At 36.9% G+C, this 27,968-nt stretch overlaps 4 protein-coding genes across 7 annotated transcripts; 1 reads left to right on the top strand and 3 right to left on the bottom strand.

The window, feature by feature from the left end:
- The first annotated feature begins 45 nt into the window (after nt 1-45).
- LOC125877019 (uncharacterized) lies at nt 46-4,106 on the top strand. 2 transcript variants are annotated; one of them, XM_049558323.1, is made up of 7 exons: nt 46-432; nt 1,331-1,390; nt 1,547-1,795; nt 2,103-2,179; nt 2,862-2,938; nt 3,157-3,289; nt 3,367-4,106. In XM_049558323.1, exons 1-7 carry the CDS (start codon nt 84-86, stop codon nt 3,520-3,522), a joined length of 1,101 nt encoding a protein of 366 aa, XP_049414280.1. In that variant the 5' UTR covers nt 46-83; the 3' UTR covers nt 3,523-4,106. The 2 variants fall into 2 exon arrangements, with proteins under 2 accessions (XP_049414280.1, XP_049414281.1); XM_049558324.1 differs by lacking the exon at nt 1,331-1,390 and having other exon boundaries at nt 75-432.
- A 384-nt stretch (nt 4,107-4,490) lies between these two features.
- LOC125875879 (peroxisomal 2,4-dienoyl-CoA reductase [(3E)-enoyl-CoA-producing]) lies at nt 4,491-7,927 on the bottom strand. Its single transcript, XM_049556927.1, has 5 exons — nt 7,640-7,927; nt 7,122-7,281; nt 6,338-6,507; nt 6,030-6,252; nt 4,491-4,871 (listed from the first exon to the last, which is right to left on the bottom strand). Exons 1-5 carry the CDS (start codon nt 7,829-7,831, stop codon nt 4,717-4,719), a joined length of 900 nt encoding a protein of 299 aa, XP_049412884.1. The 5' UTR covers nt 7,832-7,927; the 3' UTR covers nt 4,491-4,716.
- A 532-nt stretch (nt 7,928-8,459) lies between these two features.
- On the bottom strand, nt 8,460-18,219 carry LOC125875878 (uncharacterized). Of its 2 annotated transcripts, none has more exons than XM_049556926.1 (9): nt 18,007-18,219; nt 14,891-17,580; nt 14,732-14,800; nt 13,736-13,888; nt 13,450-13,613; nt 13,145-13,292; nt 12,831-12,953; nt 11,927-12,014; nt 8,460-8,828 (listed from the first exon to the last, which is right to left on the bottom strand). In XM_049556926.1, exons 2-9 carry the CDS (start codon nt 17,294-17,296, stop codon nt 8,638-8,640), a joined length of 3,342 nt encoding a protein of 1,113 aa, XP_049412883.1. In that variant the 5' UTR covers nt 17,297-17,580; nt 18,007-18,219; the 3' UTR covers nt 8,460-8,637. The 2 variants fall into 2 exon arrangements, with proteins under 2 accessions (XP_049412883.1, XP_049412882.1); XM_049556925.1 differs by having other exon boundaries at nt 14,891-17,392.
- Nucleotides 18,220-19,034: 815 nt separating this feature from the next.
- On the bottom strand, nt 19,035-26,180 carry LOC125877211 (uncharacterized). Of its 2 annotated transcripts, none has more exons than XM_049558553.1 (12): nt 25,986-26,180; nt 25,841-25,891; nt 24,964-25,094; nt 24,725-24,841; nt 24,490-24,609; nt 22,997-23,061; nt 20,825-20,994; nt 20,413-20,466; nt 19,901-20,010; nt 19,553-19,666; nt 19,343-19,468; nt 19,035-19,267 (listed from the first exon to the last, which is right to left on the bottom strand). In XM_049558553.1, exons 1-12 carry the CDS (start codon nt 26,163-26,165, stop codon nt 19,237-19,239), a joined length of 1,269 nt encoding a protein of 422 aa, XP_049414510.1. In that variant the 5' UTR covers nt 26,166-26,180; the 3' UTR covers nt 19,035-19,236. The 2 variants fall into 2 exon arrangements, with proteins under 2 accessions (XP_049414510.1, XP_049414511.1); XM_049558554.1 differs by having other exon boundaries at nt 20,825-20,988.
- Between the last annotated feature and the right edge of the window lie 1,788 nt (nt 26,181-27,968).

The following is a 27,968-nucleotide window of genomic DNA, read 5'->3' as shown; positions in this document are numbered from 1 at the left end:
TTTGGGAATATTACGTGCTTCATTCTATACCGCAACACAACATATAATGTAAAGCAAGTAAGGGTCGGAAAAAGAAGAATAGGATGAGGATGAAGGCACTTGTTTTTTGTCGTCCGAATTCCGGCATAACTCATTTGACGATTTACCGAAATGGCGACGACAGGAAAGGGGGTCTTCGTCATCGTCGTCACCTAAAAATTAGAGCTTTAAGGGAATACGAGCAAGCAGTTAAGGACAAAGATCTTTCTCGAGCTCTCCGCTACTTGAGAGAAGACTCGTCAATCGGTAAGTTGGATTGGTCCCCGATCGATAGAGACTGGCAGGTTTTAGATACATGCTTGAATGCCGATGATATGAGGCTTGTTGGAAGTGCTTATGCTTTTCTCAAGGACAAAGGTCTCTTGCCTAATTTCGCCAAATACAACACTATTGGTAAAGTAAAACCTTAACTTCTCTTCCTTCGAATGCAAACACTCCACTTGTCTACATTTCCCTGTAATCACTCTACACTATTGGTTAATCAAGGATAGTAATTTTATGCTTCTTTCGTTTGTAATGACACGACTGTTTGTGTTACTGAATAATGGATTGTGGATGATTGAACCTCAATCAAAATGATGTTGCTTGTTCTACCGCAGTTATTCATCTAAATTGGAATTTGGATGTAACTGCTTACCGGAAGCAGTGGTGCAAAACTAAATGATAGTCTGACTAGCATTTGTTGATATGCATGTGCTTGTTAAGCCAGACTTCTGGATGAAGCCCATATCTTTTTATCCTTTCACCCTTTTCTGTCCTAGAAAACAACACAGACAATTCTGAATAGGCCATGGAAAAGCAGGTGACGTTAACGTTAGCTATTTACAGAATCCCCATTTCTAATTAAGTGTGAGAATATTTCATCATTGTCTTATTGATGAAGTGCTTTATCTATTCTATTTCTACATTGCCATTTTCGAGTCAATTTCCTGAAACTTGCTGATTTCATGTCATCTATGTGTGAAACACACATTTGCGGGTTCCTAGAGTGAATCTTTTTCCGTATTTAAAGATATACCTTACCTTATCAAAAAAGGAAAAACAAACAGAATTCCATGTTGGAGCTGTACGCATAGGGAGAGAGAGAGAGAGAGTCATATATGTGTGGATATTGCCTTCAACTTCTTCACTAAACTATAAAGCTGAAACCCTACTTCTGTATATTCAGTTTTTGCTGCACAAAAATCACTTCATCATTGGTTATCCCACATTCCAAAAGAGTTCACGTTAATATCATCGTTTTTGCAATATTCTTTGTCACAAATCCTGACAACAGTGCCTATATCTGCAGTTTTGGAAGGGCCACGGGATGTCACACCAACCGTTTTAAAGTCTTCAACTGGTTTAGATGGTCAGTGCTAATCCATGTCAGCTCTCTGAAACACCTAAATTGTTTCAACTTGCATATTTACATGGAATATTCACAGAATAAGTTTCTTTTTCTGACTTTCTTAAGGAGAAAATGTACTGATTTAGTAACATGTTTTTTAACTCTTCTGTAGTTCAGTGACCAAACTTTCGCCAAAGAAGTGGGGTCTTTCTGGAACATCTAGCTTTCTTTTGGCAACATCGTTTGCTGGAGTCACGTTTCTGCTGAACCAAGGAATAGATATTAGGCCTAACATTGCTGCAGTTTTGGGGCTTGCCATGCTAGATGCTATATTACTTGGTGGTTCCTGCTTAGCACAAATCTCCAGCTTCTGGCCTCCCTACAAGCGTCGAATTTGTGTTCATGAAGCAGGCCATCTCCTTGTTGGTAAACCATGTTTCTGCAAACATTTGATGAATTTACTGCAATAGAATGAAAGAACTTCAGAAATTTGATTCATCCATCTTCCAGAGATTAAGTTAGGATAATCTGTACTTCTGAATATTAAAGTTTCGATGCGATGACTTGCCATAGATATCATCAGCTTGTTTACCCAACATCAACTGCTCAGAATATCAGTCTTGGCCTTTCTATTACTATCAGCACTTATTGTCTGTAACATTCGAAGGAATGTAAAGTTGTAAGCCTAACCTACCTCTTATAGTAATTCATTTATCCACTGATATGACTGCAGCATACCTAATGGGTTGTCCAATTCGTGGTGTAATTTTAGACCCAATTGTTGCAATGCAGATGGGCATTCAAGGACAGGTATGTCACTGTAGATCCTTCTTATTGTCTCTCTTGTTCAGAGTGTAATGCTGGATCACTTGTTAAAATAACGGCCAACAAAGACCGTATTACATAGATAACTGCTTTTACCATTCTCCTTAAGTCTTTAAGGCGAGCAGATGGGAATTCAAGACATCTGTTTCTGTCTGAACATGCACAGAGAGTATTCTATTAGATGCCACACACTGTACAACAATTTTATCCATGACATTATACAACCTTTTCTTATTTTCCAGACCCCACTTGTGGGATTACACTTGGTATGCTGTTGTTGCTTCTAGAAGCTTCCAAATTTATACCCTTTGAGAGGACCAGTTGTAGAACAAGTATCGGCTATGTGTTAGCATAGACTCTTGCAGTTGTCTTGTCAGTATTTTTCTATTGAAGAATAGGGGTTGAACGGCGTATAAATAATTTTTTTTCTACATGGCAGAGTGTAACATAATTATGTAGGTGTCCCTTATATTTTCCTTTTCCTCAGTAGTGGCTGTCCTTGTTCTGTGAGAAGAATTTACAATTAAAATAGTGAGTTCTTTCTTGTTTTCTTGGAAATCAAAGTTGTCCTCCACACGTAAGGTTGTGGACCCATTTTAGAACTATTTGAACAGTTAAAATTTGCTCATTTTGGCTTGTGATCTTCTTCTATTTTTCTTTCATGCAGGCAGGAACACAATTTTGGGATGAAAAACTTGAAAATGAGCTTGCTGAAGGCCAGTTAAGTGGTACCACATTTGACAGGTGGATTTCCTAGCCAGTCATTTTGCTTACATTTGTTCCGTGGACGAAATACATTTCTATGCTGGAACCAGCTCTCTGGATTTTCTGCAAGCCATATATTTAGTTCTTTGCTCGATGTCTTGTCAAATCTCCATTAAAAAGGAGATCAAGAAACCTTTTTTGACTATTTTGTTTGCTGCAGTTTCTTGCACCAAGGTAATTAAAAATAAAATTGTCAGGTACTGCATGGTTCTATTTGCTGGGATTGCGGCTGAAGCTCTTATTTTTGGAGAGGCTGAAGGTGGAGAAAATGATGAAAATCTCTTCCGAAGCATCAGTATTCTTCTGGAACCCCCACTCTCTGTGGCACAGGTCTTTCTCTGGTTAAAGTTGTTTGCTTGTCTAGTAACTCTTTGCTTTTATAATGCAACATTCAAATTTTTCAACAGATGTCAAATCAAGCAAGGTGGTCGCTGTTGCAATCTTATAATCTGCTGAAATGGCACAAACATGCACATCGAGCTGCTGTAAAAGCTATTGAGAATGGACGCAGTCTGAGCATAGTCATTAAAAAAATTGAGGAAGCCATGTCTCTGAAAAAATAAAGCTTGGACAGCAGAAATATTGTACTAGAAGAGGTGATATTTAACCCTTATTCATGTGCAAAGTCAGGATACTACTTGCTCATAAATGAATGTAAACTAAGAATCATTTTTTGGACAATTAAATGCTGGGTGTGCTGAGACATTTAGCTGTGAGGAGATAGGAGATTCCTAGTGTGCTGAGGCACTTGGCTAAGCATATATTATACTGCTATGAAATGCCTCAACTGATTGAAGGTTCTTGGGCCCATAAATATGCCTGACCTTTGATCTTGCAGCGTGATAGTTCCTCAAAAGGAGCTTATTTTTCTATGATTTTTTAGGTGAGCAACTTTTTGCTGCGAGCTTAGGAGCAGAATGTTAAAGTTAGGGAACAGAGGGAATCCTGCATCTAGCATCCTTTGATAAAGATTTTACATGTAATTATATAAGTAGCTTATTTATGTTGTGTAATAAAGGAAAAGTCTCATTGTAATTCGAGTGTAAACTATTAAGCAGTCCAGCAATGACCTCTTTGAACTTGTGTTTGCTGAAAAGAATAGAGGGAGGGAAGATATTTATCTTTTCGACCCAACATACTGCTGCTACTAACGACTCCGCACAATTTCAAGGCAACAGCCAAATGAAGAGGCTGCTAGGTTCTTTCCTGGCAACCTCAGCTATGAATGAGCTGTGATGGTTATATTATGTTTTGCATTCTTACAATTGAACTATCCATTTCCGTTTTTTTCTAAAAGAAACAATGCATATAATTCTGCCTGATGACGGGATTGTGAATAATAGGAAAGCTAGAACGAGATGAAGGTGAGGGTGCAGTGCTGATTTTATGACATGCGTCCTCCTACTGGACAACATTTCTTTTAATTAATACTAACTAACTTAACAATGGTTCCATATTCCCTTTCTCCAAGCCGCTGCAGATGTCTGTTGATTGTGTACTTAAAACTTGCTGGGTATCTGTCTTTATTGAATGGTACACAAAAACAAAAACAAAGTACTAACATAATTTGCTGTCCAATTGCTTAAACTGCTAATAAGCTCGTTTCCAATAGCCTATTATATTTATTTATATGTATGGCAATGGACACTAGCCAGAAATAATACTAGAGTTTTATAACAAGTTCCTTGCTGCGACTGCACTGTAATTGCTCCCATGTGCTGTTTAACCACAACGCCTAATAAGTATAGTTGATAAACTCAAAGCTTACTGGGAGGAACTCCTACTGGTGCATTTCTTGATTTCTTCTCCACTGTTCGAGAGAGCTCTTTAACTGCATCTTTAGGTAGATGTCGAGGTCTGCTAAGCCAGAGTCCTCCATCGACAGGCATGATGGTTCCGTTGATGTATTTGCCTATATACACAGGAAGCATAAACAAGAAAAAAGGAGATTACAACAAGCAAGAAGCAATTTGTGGGTTTCTAATTTGAAGTCTTGATTTAGCAAAAACTGCAGGTAGAGTGGATGTTCCACATTGCTGCACTAAATGAATGCACGATTCGGGAATTATGCATGCTCTTCAGGGAAAAAAGTATGTTTTCCAGTAATGCAATGAGCTTTCTTCAATTGCACTGTGTATAAACATTTTAAAACCAATACAAATGCATAGCAGTAATAACAGGTTTGCGAACAATGTAAGCACTACAAAGTATGGCACACTCTTATCTCACAGTAAAAACAGAAGATTGTTGAACAAGTTCCCTAGAAGCCAACAACAAGAGAGCACAACCTGTTTTAAGTACAGGATAAGCAATGGTTGCTCTCTCTCTCTCTCTCCTTTTCATTGGAAGCAGGAGCAGGTTCAGGATGTGTAACGGCGGGTTTGAAGCCGACATCACTGCATCATTTGCTCTATTGAAGCAGCATGCAAGGTCCTTCCGATTACCAATACTAATGAATTTTCACATACATATTCTAGGTCGGCTCTAAAAGCAATGTATTCAGATGTGAACTTCTGCACACATACTCAAGACCAGAGCTAAAAGCAATTTGGTTTAAATATGGAATTTAGCATACATATTTCAAGGTCGAAGATAAGAGCAATTGGTTCAAATATGAATTTCCATTTAAAAATATTCAAGATTGGAGTCAAAAGCAGTGGATTTATCCAGGCCCAAAGCATAAACACTAGGTCCACACTGATTGGCAGCACATATTGCCCGGAAGAACAATGTAGAAGTGGTAGTTGGAGTCAAGTCAGTCTGAACCTCCAGTGAGAGAAAAAGAGTGGAAAAGTGAGTCCTCATTTGCAAATTCAACCCAGTATAAGGAACAGGAAGAGAGATGCCACAAGTGGATAGCAAGAAACTGACACTAACTGGTCACATTAGTAGAGAACTTGGACATGCACCTGGTGATGAGGCAAGAGCAGGGAGTAGAAGTGGAAAATGTCTGTCACCTAATTTGAACCATGTCACTAATGACAAGATGCATCTATATCAATTTATATTTAATATCTTAAAATTTAACCAGATCATATATGTGCAAGTCTAAAAAGCATCAGATACCAACCAGCATCTGACGCAAGGTACAGAGCAGCCATGGCAATATCATATTTCTCCCCAAGTTTGTACAAAGGCATGTATTCTTTGCTCTTATTGCTTATCTCTTCCGGTCCAAGTTTACGCATGCCAGCAGTATCACCTATAGGGCCTGGTGCAATACCATTGACCCTAATATCATAGTCTGTGCCCCATTCTAGAGCCAAATTTCTAGTGACTGCATCAACAGCAGCCTGTACAGAGAGATGATGTGAATGGGAGTTATAAATAACACAATAAAAATGAACACAAACTATGCTTGAAGCAAAAGTTCCAAACCTTGGCAGCAGCTACATGGATTTGATACCAAGATGCAGTGTAATGCAAAGTAGCACTGATGTTCAGTATCATTCCACCAGACATCGAACTCCTCCCAGGTCCCCCTTTCTTGATATAGTTAAGTGCCTCATGGCACATAGTGAATGTACCAACAGAATCAATATCTAGTACTGCAAAAGCCATCATGATCATACAAAAAGAATCAGTATGTAATCTGTGAAAGCCTTCCCCTCACTTCAAATTTAAGAGAGGAAAGTGACTTGCTAAACTCTTTTACTACAAGCACTCCCCTCACTCAACCTTCTTTCCATAACCTCCTCAAGAAGCTTCCATAAGCCCAAGAGATCAATGGAGAAGCAAACAATAAACTTTCCTCTTCTACTCTTGTTTTAGGAAAATATAGTAAGACAAGTTGACAACACAGAAGGTCTTAAAAGGAATTTTTCACCATGACAAGGTAGTTTCTTTAACCAAGCTCTCAGCCTTTGAACCTTGAATCACCTTCAATATAGAGACTAGCCATTTTGAAGAAGCAGGTTAGAATATAATTGAGCAGATTCTAACGATTTCTAAGTCAAGCTACCCACTAGAAGAGAATATCTCCTACAACATCAAGGGTTAAACATTCAGAATGGCTATGATTATGTGAAGATCTTAAGAAAGCTGTTATGACTGTAATAAATAGTTGTTATCAAATCATGTCTGTTTTTCCTCTTCTTTCTACATCCTACTTGAATGGTAGTGGAGTGTTAAAACATACGAAACTGAATCTTATGAAACAAACCTGTCCTGAAGCCATTAGGAGACAAATCCTCAGGAGACACAAGGAAATTGCCAGCTGCAGCATTAACAAGAATGTCGAGCTTCCCAAACTGTTTGACAGTTAACTCTACAACTCTTTTTGCATCTTCTTGCTTGCGGACGTCCCCCTGCAAGCCAATTGCCTAGGGGATGTGCAAAGGAAAGTTAGACAAGTGAAGGAGAGGAGAGGAGAGGAGCGGAGCGGAGTAGAGCAGATCAGTGTTGAAAATAAAAGTGGTAGTCTCTAGTTGCCCCTTTGATGTTTGATGGTACATGGACTATAGCACCAAAAGAAGCGGTAACATGTTGTTAAGGGTTTCATGATGTTGGCAAAAAGGGGATGGCAGCTGTACAGGTATATTCAGAAGCAGGGATGAACAGATAGGTTTAATTTAGGGTAAATCAAAATGAGAATCATGTAAAATTTTGTGCATGTGATCAACGACCTAATTATAATAACTAGCATGGTATGGATAAAAGTGGAGGAGGAAAAGTAGTTACCGGAATACCAAAGGATTGAAGGTAGGAGACGGCGGAGTCGAGGACGGCCTTGCGGCGTCCCATGATGGCAACGGAGGCACCATGTTTGCCGAACTGTGTGGAGATCTCAAGGCCGATGCCGGAACCGCCTCCGGTCAATAGTGCTACTTTCCCTTTGAGTATGTCTGATTTGAAAGGAGACACGCACTCCATTTCTCCTCTTTCTTTCAATTCAACATCTCTTTGTGTCAGTGCTGTGGGTAAATATAAGGTCTGTAGTTGTGGTCAACGCCACACGTCTCGTGATCCTCACCACACAATAATGTACGGGAGTATTGTTTTTATCTACTATTTTTATTAGGTATAAACAAACAAAAATCCCAATGTCTTCCAACCATACAGCAAACATTTTTAATATTCCGTCCAACTGCTCCTTTTGGTTTCAACTAAATGATTCTACTTTGCACATCATGCTCTTCACTGCCTTCCTTAATTAGGATTGAACAACCTTGAGGACGAGGTTGCTGCTACTTGTTCAATGGTTTTCAGTCTAATGGTTATACAATACTGACCTGCCTTTTTACATCTCTACTTATGGACAAATCCAAAGTAATACCCTATTGAGCATCAGCACCAATGGCATTTTTACAGCTCTCTCTCTCTCTACATTTACATCTAATAACATGCACTTGTTTTGACCCAAAATTTAGAGTTTCAATAGGATCATCACTTTTTGATACCCAACTGTGAACTTTCCCTTCCTCGGTAGCAGCATTATTTCTTCGCTACAGGACAGACAGACGTGCAAAATGGGCAGTGAATTTTTCAATTGTGAAATGATTAGAATGCAAAAAGGGTTATTGTCAATGAATAAAAGATTTATTTTCTTGCTTTTCCAGAACAAGATACGCAAATATAAGTAGAGCAATTGTTTATATAAATGCCCAAGCATAACGCTTGTTGCTTCAACAAAATAAATTAATTTCCACATAAACAAGTGGAAGGTAGGTAGACAACTATTATTTAGTTGCCTTTTGACCGGTAGTTTTGTTCTGGGAAGCAGACGACAATAACCGTAATCGGCTGGCAATTTCTGTAAAAGAGGGCCTAGATGCAGGATTTGGGGCCCAGCATTGCTCCATCAAGCACCTCCATTCTGAATCACAGTAGTTAGGAATTGTTGGCCTCAGAGTATTGTTCACAATACCTCCTGCATACGAGGAAGAAAGTATCAGAATGACTAGCCTGATCAAATAGCAGATCCACAAAAAGAATACAACTACTGAATCGCACTAAAGATCAACATTTATATAAAAGGTTCAAACGGGGACATAAGTTGCAAACAAGATTATGTAAAATCTAGAATGTATCAAAATGACTAACCTGATCAAAATAGCAAACTGACAGAAGAACAGAACTGGTGAATAGCATTAAGGGTCAACATCATATTAAAAAAAGATTTAAACCAGGGAATAAGTTGCAAACAAGATTGTGCATAATGGTTTCGACATCCAGCTTTGCCTTTGCCATTTGTTAATCCTCTGATGCTGCTAGCCTTAAGCAATTGCTTTCGGCCCTCAGGAATCACCGAATGAAAACCAAATAAATCTAAGAACAATGAGCCTTAGATTTGCCAAAATTAGACAGTAATGCATGAAAATCTGCCTGGTTGATTCAAAGTATTTGTAGCTTATCGAGTCAAGCAAGCAACACAGCAACAACCACATGCTGCAAACCTTACAAACATGCCAATTTAGGAGGAACTTTAGTCTCACGGATCATCTTAGCAGGCCATTCATCTACTTTGTATCCTTGAACTTGCAACATTTTGGGGGCAGGCATAGCTGTATTCCTGAGCGAACTCTGGACGAATATGAAACGCATGGATAAATGTTATGCCTTGGAATGAAAGACAATTCCAAATCCGCTTTGACCTATAAACAAGGAAGCTACTTATAACAGGATTTAACAGAGAACCTCCCATCTTTACTGGCTGTCCAGTGTATGAGTCCTCCCTATCCTCAATGTTGAAGTGTGTGACCATCTCATCTAAAAGCTTAAGTTGTTCGATCCCAGGACCTCTGCCTGCTCTGGTACCATGTTGAAGCGTGTGACCATCTCATCTAAAAGCTTAAGTTGTTAGAGAGAACACACTTTTATTAGTTAATTATATTCTGAACACTCAACAATCACCACTGAAGTCAATTTTTGCAGCAGCGGGTTAACATCTTCAATCTCTCAATCACTAGACTGACTCCTAAACTGCAACTTTTATCCATTGTCAGAAGAGCAATTACCAATACTGCAATCCTTGTGTTCACGAGAGAAAAATTCTGGAAAAAGATCTTATAGTGTCATATCCTCCAACCATTTTTCACTTAACAGTTTAATCTTTTCTGCATTGCCCATTTTTCATTTAACAGTTTAATCTTTTCTGCATTGCCCATTTTTCATTAAGTATTCTCATCTGACTCTTTCCAGAACCCTCTTATTTGCTGCTACACTGCAACACCATTAGGAGCTATCACTGGATTGGAACAACAGTCTCAATCCTTTACATAATTTGAGATGATCACTCCAAAAGCCACATGCACAATAAGCTTCTTCTTCTCTTTTTTCAAGCAACGTAAAGTTGTATTCCTCAGCAATGTGGGTATGCTGTCAACCATCAAAAAATCACAGTGCAAGTAATCATTATTACAGAGAGCCTACGAAGTCTACTAGCTGTTCTACCTCATCTATACCCTCTTCTTTACACCAAAGATATAAAGTATTAATGCAGTTTTCTTTTACTTTCTGCATTGGATTAGTAATATTCTCAAAACATCTATAATTTCTTTCCTTCCAGACTGACCACCATATGCAAGAAGGGACTAGGCTCCACCATTTTTTCTGTTTTTTACTCCCTCCTCTCCTCATCCAGCAGGTTAGAAGATCTGCCGTATGCTCAGGCATCACCCATGGTTTTTGGAGGAGATTAAGAAACATATGCCACACTTGAGAAGTCACTCTACAATGAAGAAACAGATGACTCTTTGTTTCCTCCTTTCACCTTCAGACAATCTCAAAACCTCTCTTTTTCAGTTTCTCCTGAGTCAAGACATGCTCTTCTACATACCTTCCATGTGAAAAACTTGATCTTCGTAGGGATATTAGATTTCCATATTTGTTTCCAAGGTCCAGGGATGTTCCCAGGCTGTGAGGACAATTTTTTTCTGTACAATCTTCCAACTGAAAATTTTCCATCCCTATCATGCACAATAAGTTTTTATTGTTATGTCTTGGATACTTTACTCCCATTCCCCTCTCTCTTCATCTTTCATAATAGTGGACCATTTGACTAAATGTATTTTCCCCCTTCCAGAATTTTCTTCCCATAAGAAATTACTCTTCAACATGTTTCATCTCTTCTCCACCTTTGTTGGGACTGGAATTAGAGATATAACATATGTTTGAATACCACCCCATACATTATTTAAATTTTTGAAATTGTCATCCCATACATTATTTATCAAAGTCAATCTCCCACCAAATGACAAGTACTGCCTTTTCCAAGATGCTTACTTCTATTCCATAAGATTTTCCTTATTCAGTACAATGAATCTAAACAAATAGAATCTTGACATGTATTCTCTTGATATTGTAATAGGCCTCCTCAAATTTAAAGTGAGAAATCAACTTGAGTTTGCTTATTATGAAAACATAAAAGTTGACACCAAAATCTTGCTGGAATAGAGAACTGTTACTATTCTCAAAAAAAAAAAAAGATCTTGCTGGAATAGCGCACAATCATCAAAAAGAAAAATAGTGTGCGAAATTTTTTCCTCAAGAAAGACATTGATAACTGCACAATGAAAAAAGTGTTTCTTGCACTATAAACCGAAAGGAATTCTTAAACATAAAAAAGAAATATGGTTTTGTAAATCTACCCAACGTTATTAGCACAACTTGAATTGGCAGAACAACAAGACCTTCAATGTTTAACTTGGAGCAAAAGTAGAGCTGTTTGCTGGAGAGATAGGAACACTAGAATGATAACTAGAGGCATCGCCTAAGCAATTGCTAGTGAGGAGCTTATGCACAAATGGTTGCCAGAGAGATGACTCACGGATATACAAATTGGTTCAAGACACTATAACCCAGCTCATAATAGTCAAGATCCAACTTCCTACTTAGCATGCTGATTTGCAACCAAAAAGAAAAGTAGTTTCTGCGCTGATATACAAATTGGTTTAAGACCTATCCTAGTTCATAACACGCCAATTTGACAGAAGCTAAAACTTCAACATGGAAAAGTAAAGAGCTGACCTATAATAGCTCCATAATGCATATTGGCATAAGGTTCCTCTCCAGTGAGAATCTCCCACAGGACAATACCAAAAGAAAACACGTCAACCTGTTGAATAGTCAAGAGCAAAGAAGATCGTTCAAAGTTCCCATAAGCAGATAAGTACCTAAATGTAGGAAGTACAAATGCCAACTCTCTAACTATTTATCCATCAAAAAGGTAGAAAACATCAGAAAAGACTATTGAGACTTCCCATGATACTATCAAGTCCATAAGGATTGAAATGGGGACAAGGATGCGGTCATATTAAGAGCAATTAAGGAGGAAATGACTTCCATCCTTAAAGCAAGACAAACAAACTGTTATTGCCTTTAGCATTTTCTATTGTTTAAGTAAAATATCAAAATTAACACAGGAGAACAGATATCATTTTATAAAGCGATAAAATTGTGAAATTGCACAGGGATTGTTTTTTCCAAGGACCAAGAAGTGAAATAGTACAGCACATACAGTTTTGAACTTAAGTGGTCCTCGAAATCCCATAGTAATCTGTGCAGGCTTCTCATTCGTTAAAAAAGATATGCCTCTTCCTTGAAATGAGGGGTATCTCTGAATTATAAAAGATACTACTCCATCTGGAATTATCTCGAAGGCTTTCGGAATTTGTGGTCTAAAAAAAAGACTTAGACATTTATGTGGATATAAATCGTCTCATTAAGGTAAAACTGAAATTTTAAAATTCAGTAGTTTCTAAATTTAAAAAGGTATTGGATAAACTAAAAGGGAAGGTGTGCCACATAAATAGGGATAGACGGAGTACAAGTTAAAGATTAAAAAAGAAAACGCCTGGTTCAACACAGCCAGACTTGAAATTCTCAGTTTCCTAAAGTGAGATAAATAGAGAAATATGATATGGCATCTTACTTTTTCAGAAACTTTGCTGCTGCTACCATTTAGCAACTCTGGAGCCATCCATGGTAGCGTTCCTCTCACACCACCAGAAACCAAGGTGTTCCGCTTTATCTTTGACAAACCAAAATCACCTACCTAACAAGTCCATCACAACAATATCAGATACTGATTTTACAGTTGCTGTCTTGCTGGTAGATACTTTTTTAGGAAATCTTAACTCGAACATTTTTTTGGGATAGATAATTCAATATCATTAGAAAAAAAGAAAAAACGAAAAAAAAAGGTTAAGAACATGTAATCAAAAACTAATAATATCACGATTAGACCTTGCAGATTGGTCGCGATGGATCTTTCAAATTCACCAGCAAATTGTCACATTTCAGATCAAAATGCACAATATTCCTAGAATGCAAGTACTCCATACCAAATGCCGCATCCATTGCTATTATGAGTCGTTTACGACGATCAAGATGCCTGTAAAAGGTGAGTATAATATCATAACAGGGGAACAAGGCTCAAAATAGGAGAGTGAATACTAATTTGCGTGTTCATGGAGAAACTAACGATCCAGGTATTGATTTGTTTGGAATGAGTGAAAAACATCTAAGAGCTAATACTAGTGGGGTTCAACCTATCTTTGCGGATCAAAACATGTCTTAGTGAACCATCAGCCATGTACTCCGCCACAGTAGCTAGTGTACCCCCTGGTCCATCTTGCACCACACCATAAAATGCCACAACATTTGGGTGGTGAAGCTTTGACAAAATCTCAGCTTCTCTCCAGAACTCTATGGCCTGGAAAGTGGGAAGATATAAGTAGCTAATCAAATAGAGTTTAACACATGCTTTAGGCACTAGACCTATGAAGAGAAAGAAGGGGAGACCCACTTGGATCAGTAGTAGTTAAGAAAGGTTACCAGTCTCTCTAGTTCCGATAATTGCCCAGTGAAGCAACTCTTCTTTATCCGCTTAATGGCAACATCTGTTCCCCTCCATTTTCCATGATACACTGTGCCAAATGTACCTGAACCAAGTTCTTTCAGTTCCTCAAGGTCTTCATTCTTAATGATCTGCAAGTAAGCCACGTGAAAATGAGGACTATTGGAACTCCTTTGTCCACTCCCCCCTTTTCTTTAGTACAAATTATGAAGCTTAGGCTTCTTAAGCAAAGAGTTCATGGAAATAAATTGCTGGCATGTATGACATAGCAGATCCTACACCTACTTGTCTTCCCAGTTTATAGTGGTATGTTTGACAGTGGGAAATAAGAGGGTCAGTAAAGCGATGGTAGGATATCCAAGAGACCGTATCAATTCAGAATCTGAGCAATAGGAAAGGAATGAAAATTCAATGAATTTGAAGCTTCTCCCTAGCACATGAAAAGCTTCCAGCTGCTGACTACCCAAACTTTCATCCTAGCAAATGTACAGAATATTCGTAGTTAGACATATCACTGCTCTCCCACAGTGGAAAGTACATTATATTCCCTTCCTTTCCTCCCTTCAGGATTACCTAAACTCATTTCCTTTCTCAGCCTTTTAACTTCAATAACAATATCTAGTTCTTTCCTAAACTGCACCTTCTTGCATGTAATAGCATGCAACTGAACGGAAAGGTAAGTCGTCCCCTGCCTCTCCTCCCTTAACGAGAACCCAGAAATCTTTCATCTCCCAGCCTTTTTACTCCAGGAACATATCTATTTCCTTCCCTGAATCCATAATTGCCAGCATTTAAACTACACCAGACTGGTGCAAATAGAAAATTCCGGCACAAGAAATTAGATCCAAACTTACAACTGTTAGTAGTTTTCATCACAATAACCACCCTACAGGTTGCAAGAGCCGCATAAATTAGGCATTTCTTATGTGCCTCACTAATAGATAGATTTAAGAATGAAAAATTTGAAAGATTACCTGCAGAGAGTTGATGTCAATTTCTGCAAGTGTACGACCTAGAGGCAGTCCAACATTTTTAAACCCATCCTAAAGAGAAGAAGAGATTTAAGAATTCTTAGGCAAGCAATATAAACTAAGAAAGGCTCTATTAAATAACATATTGGCAGAGAAACGCACCTCAGAATCGATGTCTAACACCTTAGATTTATCCATCATAACATCATCATGGATGTCCTCGCTAACTTCTGTCTGGGTTGCACCAAACCCTAATTGAAGTTGACTATCAACATCACCAAGTGCATGAGGCAGCTCTTTGGGACCATCCCCACCACTATCTCTTTGCGGATCCAAGTTGATTGTTGAAGGAGGCTCTTCATCAACTTTCTGGAGACTGGGTGAGAATGTAATGTGATCTTGGTCAATTAGCGAAATATCTTTCCTAACAAATTCATCCCCTGCCAATTTTTGAAAAAATGACCAGTGCTTTGGTTCCTCATTTTGCATGTTTAAACTCATACCAGCTCCATCCTGCTGCACTGGAGAAATATCGGATGAACTATTAGAAAGTATAGCTTTTGCAAATATATCAGATAGGATATCACGAGGGAACCGGTCATTAATATCAATCAAGATATCTCCTTGCTCAGTCCTGGGTAACACAACAGATGGTTCCCCTTGAAGAACACACACTCTGTAATTCCCTGTCCAATCTGAAGGTTGAGATTTCTCGTTAGAGTTACTGCCATCCCTATCGCCCTGATGAATTTTAAGATGAATATCCCCCCCATCTTCATGGTGATTCTCAGCATCCACGTGGGGCAGTGGGTTTGGCCTTGATCCTCTATCCTCTGTCTGCTTGACTAAGAAGTTCGTATACTTATTGTCCGTGCATACTGTTTGATGATTAGCTACGGGAACCTGATCCACATGCACAACATTTTTCATATTTGCAGCATTTGGAATAACCTGCTTCAAATTCAGAGGCACTCCAAGATCATGTGCTGCAGTTTGAGGAGCACAGCATAATGACTTTTCAGTAGAAACAAGCTGCTCGTTCATGTTCCGATTTTGCATTTTGTCAATGGATTCTTTAAGAATTTCTTGTTGTGCAAAATCTGCACTTGAATGAGTTGCAAGAAACTGTGAATTGTGTGAATCATCCGACTTTGATAACCTGCTGAGCAACTCTACCTCCCCTCTTGGAATTTGCATAGAACAGAAACCCCTCTGAGTTGGTGGAACTGGATCAGAGAAGCTTAAATCTGTTGAATCAACTGCTAAAGTGACAGACTCAGGAACAAAAGCTTTATTATACATAGCAGGTCCATATTGTTTTGCTTGTGTTTGGGAGCCTTGACCTTCAATATTATTTATGAAATGAGAATTAGAATTGAAACCAAATTGGAACTGCTGCTGCTTACTGTTATCACAATTTTCCTTCTGCCCATAATGAATGCGTAAATCAATGTCATAAGCACTGGAGGGGATAGGGACATTAGGATTAGCAGATTTAGTGATCAATGATGAGTCATCAAAACCAGCTGAAGGTAAGTTACTCACACCAATAAACCCCATAACAGATCTACTCGAGTCCTCAATGTTGTTTCCATCCAACTCAGCTAAGTTGTTTGAAGAAGAACCTAGATAATGCAAAGTTGAGCTATTTCTTGATCCCATTTCCAAGCCATTGATTGCCACTACATACTGAAATTCAGAATCTGCATCCGAATTCGTTAAACTAGAATGAGCATCATCCAAGTCAGAGATGGAAAACAGGAAAATCCTAAGTTTTTTTGAAATATCTCCATCTTCTAGGACATTGCACTCCTCCAACATATTCTGCAAATCCTCGTCACAGGACACAGTAACCAAAGCATCAAAATCCTCTCCAGGTAGTTGATATTTTACAATATGAGTTAGATCATATATTGCAACAGCTTTATGCCACAATACTTTCCATGTAATATCCTTCCTGATACGGATAACCCGTGTTTCCCCACCAACATACCTGAGTTTCCCATCACTAGGCCGAGGTAATATTTTACCGCCAAAGCTACACATTGCCTTAAGCTTTGCCACAGAATCATCACATATTCCAGATGAGGTATACATAAGAGAGCCAAAACTATTATAATCTGATGATACTTGTTGCACTGATACCACTGACCCATTGTAATTTTTGTCATCATGTAAGGAAGAGTTGTGTTTCTCAAATTCTTTTGGACCTTTTTCAACCATCGCTAGCATGGAAGTGTCTGAACCATCTTCACATACAGTATTACTGATGCCTAAGATGCCTTTTAGCTCCAAGTGACCTTGCGGAAAACTAGGATCACCCGAAGTAGTGGGAACATAATTTTTGCCGGGATTAACACGATCACGCATGAACTCAAGTACAAACTCTTCTCCTGTTTGTAGAGAGAAATTAAGCACAGGCTTTGCCTCGGAACAATTATCGTTTGGAGCCTTTAAATTATGATCTGGAGGGTCCATTGTAAGAACCTGAGGCTCAGGTTGAAATTCTGCATTTGGCTGTTGAGCAGAAGCAAAGTGAAAACAGTTCTGATGGTTTGATTGTTCCATAGCATATTAAACCACAGCCCCTATAACTTCAAGCACAATGGTAACAGATATGGATGCCAGACTACTTAGCTACGTCTTTAAAGGATCACCATGAACCTAAATGCAAATATCAAACACTTTGCTTAGAACAAGTTTATCCAAAGCTTCCCAAGAAATATGCAGTGGAAGGGATGGACATTCCTAGCTACTGAAATACATTGCTCTAACAAGATTCGAATCTCAATTATTTCATGAAAGGAAACTTCTCTTTCAAGAGACAAACCCTCTAAGTACACTTGTTAATGCTGCACAAAAGGAATAAAAGAATTGTATATGAGGAGATTTGGTGTTACTAACAGATATCAAAGAAATTATTAACAGAGTAGAAACTTGTGAAAGTTAAGAAGAAGTGGAGTTTTCTTACATAAGCTTTTTCAGTGATAACTCATACAGATATTCCCCGTTTAGCTTGTGCTTTAGATGTTTTCAGTTTTTCTAATTTACTTGAGGGTAGGGTATGTATGTCATTCAATTCGTGCACATAGCCCATGCCCTCTAATAATTTAAAAAATTTACGTTCACATTGCAGTGAAGAATAAGTTTGAAGAGATAAGTCCTAAATCTTAGTGCAGAAGGTTGTTGCGATTATTGTGTCAGAAAACTGGATTGTGTTGAAGAAGTTGTTATAAGTATTCAAGAGGATGTAGCAAATGCATAGTCTTGAGACAAACCTTTGAAGCGAAGAATATAATAATGCGATCCAAACTCAAAACCTGAAAGGGGAAAACTCATCATCATTCATGTGTTGCATTGCATAAATGGAAGTCAGTCCAGACAAAAAAAGAATTAAGGAAATACTCAGCGCCATTTTGACATTTGAATATCTACTCTACTCAACTCTCATCTCACTCATTACACTATACTACTACATCTCTTCCTTCCCCTTCCCATCCCTATCTATTCTTCATTCACCACTGCACTGACTGACGGCATCATTCCAAATTTGCCTCAAACCCCAAACCTCTTCTTTTAAATTATTAATTAATTATTTCCTTTTTATTTTCTCTTTCTACTCTAATACTCAAATCTATTCTTTTCTGAATAAAACAATAATTTTATATATGATTATTCAGGGCAAGTCATTTAAATATTAAAAAATAAAACTAGTACTACTTTTTAAATTAGACAAATATAATATTTGTATTTTTAATATACTCCCTCTATCCAACAATACTCGTTCATTATTGACTTTGCACATTTTTAAAAAAATTTACTATATCACTCGTTTGAAAATAATAAATATAATATCTTAAAAAATGTAATAAAAAAATTATTATAATTAATTAGGAACTAAATATAAAATTGATTTCGTACAGTAGGGAGAATAGCGGTAAGATAATATTTCTTTGTTTATTGGATATAGTGGAATTCGTGCATCTTTAACTCATCACTCATTTATTAGCTCCATTCCCAATTCCCATTTGGACTGATTTTTAATTCTTTGATCCACCTATTGTTGTGCAGCTTCATAAGTAAGTAATAAATATTTCACAGTTCATTTAAAAATTATATAAGAGAATTGAAAAGATAAAAAAAATAAAGTTGGGGATTTCAACCCATGACTTAAAAGGTAATTTTTAAAATGTCTCTAGACCTTCTTTTTATTTATTACAGTATTATATTATATATATAAATATAAAGCAAAAGCTCTATTTGAACATACAGTAGGTAAATCAATTGAATCTCCTTCCCACATTGTAATAGCATTTTCTGAGCATACTAGTAAATGAAATTATATTTTAGAGCGGTACAAATAAATACATAGAAGGAAAATTTACATAACAATGTAAGACTGGATGGAATATTGTACATTGGAGTGGTGGTACTGTTGCAAATATTTACTTTCTATATTTTTGCGCAACCATTCAAGGATTTGGTGAAATAGTTGGAACTGCACGAGCTCACAAAATATTACAACTACCTGCTGCTTCCCTGAAAATACAAACCACCTTCATCAGACATTTGGTCAGTCAATCAGAAATAGTCTTATAACTAATGAATGCCTACGTTTTTAAATCTTCATAACGGCTCAGTGCTTCCTCAAATCTAAGCCACATAGGACCAGTCTCCTGCAGGTTCACGTTCTGGGGTCCAGCAAGATAAGCCTGGACAAGAAACTGGAGACTCCTTTCTCTAACAGTAAAAGTAATCAAATCAAATCGATCAATTATATATTAGTGGTAATCCATAGTTCCAATTCAGTAAGAGAGGACTTACCTTCCCTCGTACTCTGATAGCCAAGCCACATAGGCTGCGCCAAAGTACATGGAAACAAATGGCTTTGTAAGATCCTCAACTGACTCCACTTTGTAGGTCTTGTATCCCAGGTCCCTAGTTTTCACGTTTGGAAGACGCATTAGTACTAAAACTATTTTATCTCTTACTTCAACTGTCAATTCAGTTAAGCAACTCTGACCGAATAGATTTTGCAAGTTTAAAATTAGTGAAACTTAGCCAAAGTGAGCATAGGTTACCATATTGCTAAAGAATTAAGAAAATGCAAAGTAAACTACACCAGACCAAACCAAAATGACATTTTATTAAAGGAAGGTATTGGTCACATACTTGTAAAGCCAGCGTGCCGTGGGATAGTCAATTCCCATTAATCCAGTACGCTGTCCAATTCCCTCAACAAAACGCATGGTCACGATCTCAGAAACAGCACATAGGACAGTCTGCAATAACAAGGAAATATCCTCATTACGCTTCCTCTTTATACCAAGTGGTGGAAGAGGAAGAACAACCACAAGCATTCTTCTAGCAATCCTTTTAGATGGTTGAAAAAATAATTCCTTTAGATTGTAAACTAACAAATACGATATACTAAAATCGCCAGGTGTGGCATGAAATTTGAAATTTCTTTCTATCAACAAATCTCTCTAGAGTTATAAAGGTGATTACAGTTTTACATCCAATTTTTTCCTGTTTAATGGTCCAAAATTGAGCTTAACCGCTCTCTTTTACGTTCGTAGATATCTCTTCATTCTCTGCAGAGCTTTTACGAAAAATAACATTGTATCGTTTTTAACTTTAATCACTTCAGTAGCTTCTTGCTCAAAAGAGATGTACCCACTTACAGGTTTCAGTCCTCTTGTGCTAAAGTATTTTGAAACAATTACTTCTGCAACTGCCTGCAACAAGATGGGTATGTCAGAAATTCGGATAATTTAGAAATTAAGAACTTGCAGAAAATTAATACCCAAACAACTCTAGTAATGAGTTAAGTTAAGGAACCTGTTTCCATCAAAACTCAAAAGTTATACGTTAACCCTTCAACAGATGCAACAGGCATACAAAGTTCCCAAAAGGAAAACACTCAAAATAGAAGTAAAATGGAGTTTACAAGCTGCAATTAGTATGGATAGTTTAAGCTGGAAAACACAGCTAGTTTTAACAATTGAAGCAAATGGCATAATCTCCGAGACTGGAAGCATCCAACAACTCTTACTAGACTTTACAGTTCTACACATACTGACCGTGCATTCTTACCCTCAGTTCTACCCGAGAAAGATATGGTCTCTTTTCAGTATCATGAGAAAACCGTACATGGCCTCTTTTCTCCCCTGACTTGCTCCACTCCTTGCTCACACAGGGATGATTCCACATTTCTTCCACGTCTTCTGCGGAAGTTCTAGAGTCCCAAGTTGTATTTACTGGACCTTCACCAAATGAAAAATATATATAAGAGATTGTTACCCTGCAGAAACAATTGAGTGGTACTTTTGGTTGACACAGGACAGACAAAATATCATAATAATAGTTACAGAATTTGAGACACAGTGTTATACGCTACAGCCAATTAGTATCACCCAGGTCACGGAGGATGAATTTCACATTAACCAAAAGATGTGCAGAGTAATTCACTCTAACCAAAATATATACGGAACTATAGATCCCACTTAATATACTAACTAGCTATGTAATGAAATTCGTCCAACAGCTAGACCTTTCTCTGATCTAAAGATATAGATTCTCAATTCCTAATTGTTGTGACGCGTAAAGTAGAATATTAAAAAATAATCATAAGCAAAATACTGGAAAGAAAAGAGTAGACAAGGAATGTACAAGTTTATCCTAACACTTCTTTAATATTTCTCATGAAGTCTACTTAAAACTCTCTCAACTCCTCATATTACGAGAGAACTCTCCCCACCACTCATTTACATTTTTTTACTTTTGACTATCATGGCTAACAAAGGTAAAGGTAAGGTCTGCGTACATTCTACCCTCCCCAAACCCCACTTGTGGTACTACACTGGGTACGCTGTTGTTGTTGTTAATCCCATGGCTAACAATGAGGAAAGGGTGGCTATCTATAGGTGATTCCTTCACCAGTTCGAATTGTCAACTTGATCACTTGGGTGTGAGATATTGACATTGAAATCAAGTCACAAACTAACTTCAGATTATCGTCATCTTACTCAAAGGTCTATCAAATTGTAAACTTTCTCAAAGTTGCAACCAAGCAACTAACCAAATGCTAATAGAAAAAATTATACATATTTTTCTGACAAATCCCCACCTTGATTTGAATTTTCTAACACAATAGAGTACTCCACCTTGGATAACATCGACTAAGCAACTTCAACAAGGTTAAGATCTCACTTTCCATCCATTGTAACCCTACAAATGATTAGGTACATAGGAGAACGCATTGCGAACTCACAAATGGCTACAGATACAAGTGAACTTGACTCACATCCATGATCCACCAGAACCCCCATGCTAGGGCATACAAGAGAACTCACATAATCACACCGTATTCAGTGTCAACATTCTGAACTTATGGAGACACAATAAAAATGTACAAATAAGTGTGTACCATACCTCTATGTGGACAAAGTGCCTCTAGGTTTGGAAACAATTTGCTACATTGTGGAGGATCAAGTAATACTTTTGATCATAGAATGATAGTCAAAATACAATAATACATGAAGAGAAGTAGAAACACGGAAAGTTACATGGTTCATCTAGTTATTTTGTGGGTCTGGACCCGATTTTTTTTTTCAATTTCGAGAATCAACTAACGGAAAAATCTCACCATAATTAAAGTGTGTTTATAGAGCACACAAATTAGAGATCTCACTCTAATCTATCCATGAAATAAACTCAAAAGAATACCTGAAAAATTCACTTCATGTCTTAAGGCACTGAATGAACTGATATAGAGAATGTAATCAAGCTTCATGCCCTTCCCATCACATTTAAGTGATGCTAGCTATTTCTTAACATCAATGATCAACTATCTTTCAGATAACATAAAATATTCGTACATAAGTGTCGCATGATGACCATGCTAATTTTTTATTATTCTCTATAGCTGTAGAATCTCCAAGCATACAAAGTGTTGCATGACAAATATGCTAATTTTCTTCTCTTTAAGTCTCTATAGCCATTAAAAGATTGACATACACTGAATTGGAAAAATATACTAATTTTTCACATGCTTAAGGCACTGAATGAAGTGATAGAGAGAATGTAATCAGGCTTCACGCCCTTCCCACAACATTTAAGCCATCATACTGTACATTCTCACATAAATGGTTATACACGCTTTGCAAGAAAACACACACACATACACACACACACACACACACATATATATATATATAGAGAGAGAGAGAGAGAAAATGAATGTTTTATTAGTTATGCTCACACAACCTTTCTTTTCAGGAACTCCAGTAGCAGATGCTGTAGGGGGCAAAGGATTGACGTCAAAGATTTTCCTACAAAAGTCAATTGTAGTATAGCATATATTAGGAACAATACATAATCCATTTACTTATTAACAAATAGCAGTATGAACAAATCAAAAGCATCTACTCAGTTCATGTAAATTGTCAAGAAGATAGTCATCTAATCATCTTGCATAATAACACAATCATATACCTACAGTAGTACTTAACCTTCTCATAAACCTAAGGTGCCTAATAAGAGTATGCCTACCCTACACTAGTATTTAACCTTCTCATGAACCTAAGATGCCTAATAAGAGTATGCCTACCCTACACTAGTATTTGCCTTCTCATGAACCTAAGGAGCCTAATAAGAGTACGCCTTCACTTTGTCACTAGTTTTCAGATGACCCTTTTGACCATGAGCATGACTTTCCCTGCTGCTTACTATGACAAAAATGGTGATCATCAGTGTTATCAATCAAGAAAACTGATAAAAGATTCGTAAATTTCTCACGCATAAGATGGTGTCACAGGCTGCCCCTTTTACCAAGATTGCATCGTCATCAAGGATTGACAGGTAATCAAACTCTAGAGAAGGCTCATGAAGGCTTGAGACTAGAGAGATGCTCCCATCATATCCTTGCTATTTTAACTCCTAATTTTCAAATAGCACTCTCTGGAATACCACGTTATCAGAAGCTAGACATGATAAGCAGACTGTTCATATGAGATTAGAACAATTCTAACTTCATTTCCACTTGACTCTAACCCAACCTTATTTGATTTGTACAACAGATTCTTTATATCTTTCGAATTGAAGATCAAGTCTCTGTGTAAGACTCATCAGGATGTCACAATATACAAGGACCTCCATTTGAAATACTCACAAGACTTTACAGTATTCTTCCAAATTAGTCCAGCAATGAAGATTTTGATCAGGCCACTTCCTCAAACTATGCCTTCCTCTGGTCTGGTAAGACCTGATGTTCTTCTAATAGGGAGGTTTATGAACCCTAGTAGACCTTGATTTCTCTCTGGAAGAAAATATGTTTAAAGTGGTACCTGAGTATCAGATGAGATTATACTATTTTGTGCATTGAAGTCCTAAGTTGGCATCATGTTAGGTCATTTGGTATCATATGCAGAGAGTTGTGGGCAATACTAGAGCTGACTGAACTCAAGAAATTAGTTCACTGAGAAACTTCTGTAAGTAGTATATTCAATTCTTTTAGTATTAACCACAAGCAATAAAATTACAGAATGTCAATAGATGATAAAGACCATAATTTTGTTTCTCAGAAAAGGTATATACCTATGGCAGCATTCTTCTGCATAACAACTTACTTATATGATATAAAGCCCCCTACATTAAACCATATAGTACCACAAGGGTGCACTCTCCTGTCCTTGATTCCATTTTAACTCAGAAAAAATAATGATCAAACTGAAATGATATCATGGCATCTGAACAACTACCTCGATGGTAGGGTCTCTTTGACGGAGAGATAACTTCTCCAAAATGGTAAAGTGGACTTGTGAGTTGCCTTCTTAGTACCACCCTTGTAAGCTCTCACCATGAACTCTTCACTTCTCTCTCTGCTCATAAAGCTCCACAGTTAGGCATTTGGGTACAAGATCTTTAGGATTCGTTAGCACTAATACATGGAATTGAAAGAAGATACTACAAGAACAAATAACCATATGAACTTACTTTTGTTCATAATTTGATAACCACTTAAGATATGCAGCTCCAAGATATACATTTACAAAAGGCTTGTAAAGAAGTTTTGAATCCATTGTCACCTCATATGTTCGGTAACCCAAATCACTGAAACAAATTGTAACTTAAGCTTATTTCAATCAAAAAAGAAAAAGAAGACATGTCCACAGTTTTTGGTAACATCTGCATAATTCCCCAGAATCTCAAGAAGAGAAAAGAAAATCAAATACCTCACCAACCAGTCTGCGGTTTTTGGCAAAATCTGCATAATTCCCATAGTAATCTCTTTTGACTTTTTATTGTACCGTGTTGCAAGAAGCTGCCGGTCACTTTCAAGCTCAGCAATAGCGCAAAGCATATCCTGAAAATATGGGAAGGACACTCATAGGAGAAGTACGGAAAAAATGTTGATAATTTCTAAACTCAATTGATTCATCCTGTGACTGAGCAACCTAACAATAATTGCAGGTTGAGACAAAGAAAGGTCCTAGTGAAGAAAATCATGTACTTGTAAAAAGTTCAGACTTGGACTCCAAGGAATGCAACTTGTGCAAAGCGTGTAATGGTAGAAAATTAGCAACATAGCATACACCCAAAACTCTCCATCAAATATATATGTTTCAGAACTCCATGCGGTGAACAAGAAGTAGTGGCATTCAAGTTTGAGGAGAAAACAAGGGCATCAATAAGTTAACAGGAGCTCCAAGATCAAAATTTACAAAAAAGCAATAAGGATCCAGTTGAAGAGGAAATTGGAAGAAAAAAAAAGCTGCGAGTGTTTCGGTTGTTACAACAACAACAACAACAACCCAGTGAAATCCCACTAGGTGGGGTCTGGGGAGGGTAAATAGTACGCAGACCTTGCCACTACCTCGTGGAGGTAGAGAGGCTGTTTCCAGGAGACCCTCAGCGAGTGTTTCGGTTGTTGATGATTAAAAAGGTCTGATGTACTAAATGATGAGAGTTTGATGTTATGTTTAGATGGCTCGTCAATTTATCTCATCCACATTTAAACTATCATAACCCCTTGAAAATAGGGAATGTATGTAGTGACTCGCTATCCCCTCCAATTGAACAGAACAATAGTTTGAAGAATTAAATACATACCGAATCAATCTGGGATAGAAAATGCCTTCGGACAATAATACCTGCTACTGCCTGGAGGAATAATATATATATACTAATTGTCAAAATTAAAATAGGTTTTGCAGGCAAGAGAGGAGAGAAGAATAGTTTTGTGCAAACAAACAACCTTCATTTCTGTTTGTGTTAGATAAGGCTGACCATCAGGATCACGTGAGAGGTGGACTTTTGATCCCTTAGTTTCTCCGGCGTTAAGCCATTCGGCTCTAACTTCTGGATCGAGCCACATAGCTTCCAGATCAAGAGGATCGACACAATCATCCCAGTATTTGAAGCTAACCGAAGCCATTAATTATCCAACAATGTAGGATGATCTGCACGTAAGAATGAAAAATATTAATAGAAAGTCGTTGCAAATCAAGACGTTTTCAATGAAAAAAGCAGAGAAAAAGGTTGAGTACCAGATGAGGATCGGAGGAAGAGAGGAGAGCCTCTTTGCCTCCGATCAATGACAATTAAATTTGCTTTTTCCCTCTTCCCTCTATGTAAGTAACGTAGGAAAAGAGGGCTCGGGTCGGGTCATCTAAGTTAGTTAGTTAGTTAGTTAGACGGACTCTCACATATATTTCACTTGCTTACACGTGTTTAGGAATGTTTCCCACACTGTTAAATGTGCCTAAAGTGTACATATGTAAATTTGTTGGATTTGAAATATTTTATTTTAAAAGGAAAGAGAGAAGATGTCACACCCACAAAGATTTAAATTCTTATATTAATTTTTCTGTTTTCTTCTCATAAAGTTGTCCTCACAAAGTGTTTGTATTTGTTCATATATGAAATTATTTTTTTGATAAAATATAACCCGAGAAATACATATATGTAAGATGTAATTGAATCAATCTGTTGACTAACCATTTGAATGGAGGACGTATATTATTTGGGTTATTGTTGGTGATATTTTTATTTATCTTGATATATTTATTATTTTTTAATCAAATTCTAAAAATCTATTTATATGTGTATATATAAAGTTAAGAATAAAAAAGGTAACGTAACACATCCAGAGAAACACAATAATCTCTTTTCTCATTTTATTAGTAACCTTCATCTATTTTCTTTTTATTTATGTGCTAGGTTAAAAAACTCAAAAGTAAACTTATTTAACTCTATTAATGATATCAATCATGCTACAATAAAAAATCTGTACATAAAATAATAACTTATGACTTTAATTTGTTGGAAGTCATCCAATTATATATTAATCAAATGTTTTCCTCAATGAAATCAATTATGCATCTGACTATATATGTGAGTATATACATATTGTGAATAAATATCTCTTCTAACTATATTATACTAGGTAATTTGTCCACGCTTCGCGCGGTCATAAATAATAATTGCATTGAACTTGCAAATAATCCTTTACTAATATCCATACATTAAAAATAATGAAAAAAATAGGTTCTTAAATTATTAGCAATATTCCAACATGAATTTGATTATTTGTCATTATCACATAACTCAAGAACCTCTAATGAATGAATTATTTAGGAAATAATAAATTATTGGTTCTTTAATCAACATTAAAAGGAAAATAAAGAAGAAAATAAGAATATAGATACAAAGGCATTTCGTAAGAAAAGGAACACATTTAAGTTGCATAAATTATACAATTGTGATATATGTCTCAGGGGAAAATTCAACAATTTGTTAACAGATTCAAAAAAAAATTACGCTTGAACATGAAAGCAATTATAACTTTTGAACTTGCATAATGAATTTCTTCAATTGATAAGTGAGAAACTTCATATCTATGTAAAAATAGATAATATGTAAGCTTATATATAGTAGTTTTAAGTTATAGAATTTTATATAGAATATCAAACATGAATTCTTGGAACTGAGTACAATACTTATTTTCTGCACAATGAATATACCTACTATATGTGTATATGTTCAATATAACTAGAGACAATAATTTTGCAGAAATATAAACAACAGAGTTTAAAACATGTACTCAAAAACAACAATTAATAACATAAGCATAAATTAATAACTGTAAAAAAAATACCAAGATATGTAAAAATAGAATGAAATAGAAAGTAAAAAGTTACCTCTCCTATGTGGTTTGTGAGCTATTGCATAGAGCGGG

This window comes from Solanum stenotomum, chromosome 9, assembly GCF_019186545.1.
Source record: "Solanum stenotomum isolate F172 chromosome 9, ASM1918654v1, whole genome shotgun sequence".
Lineage (NCBI taxonomy): Eukaryota > Viridiplantae > Streptophyta > Magnoliopsida > Solanales > Solanaceae > Solanum > Solanum stenotomum.
Note: the sequence above shows the minus strand (reverse complement) of the source record. Positions and strands in the feature narration are given on the sequence as shown.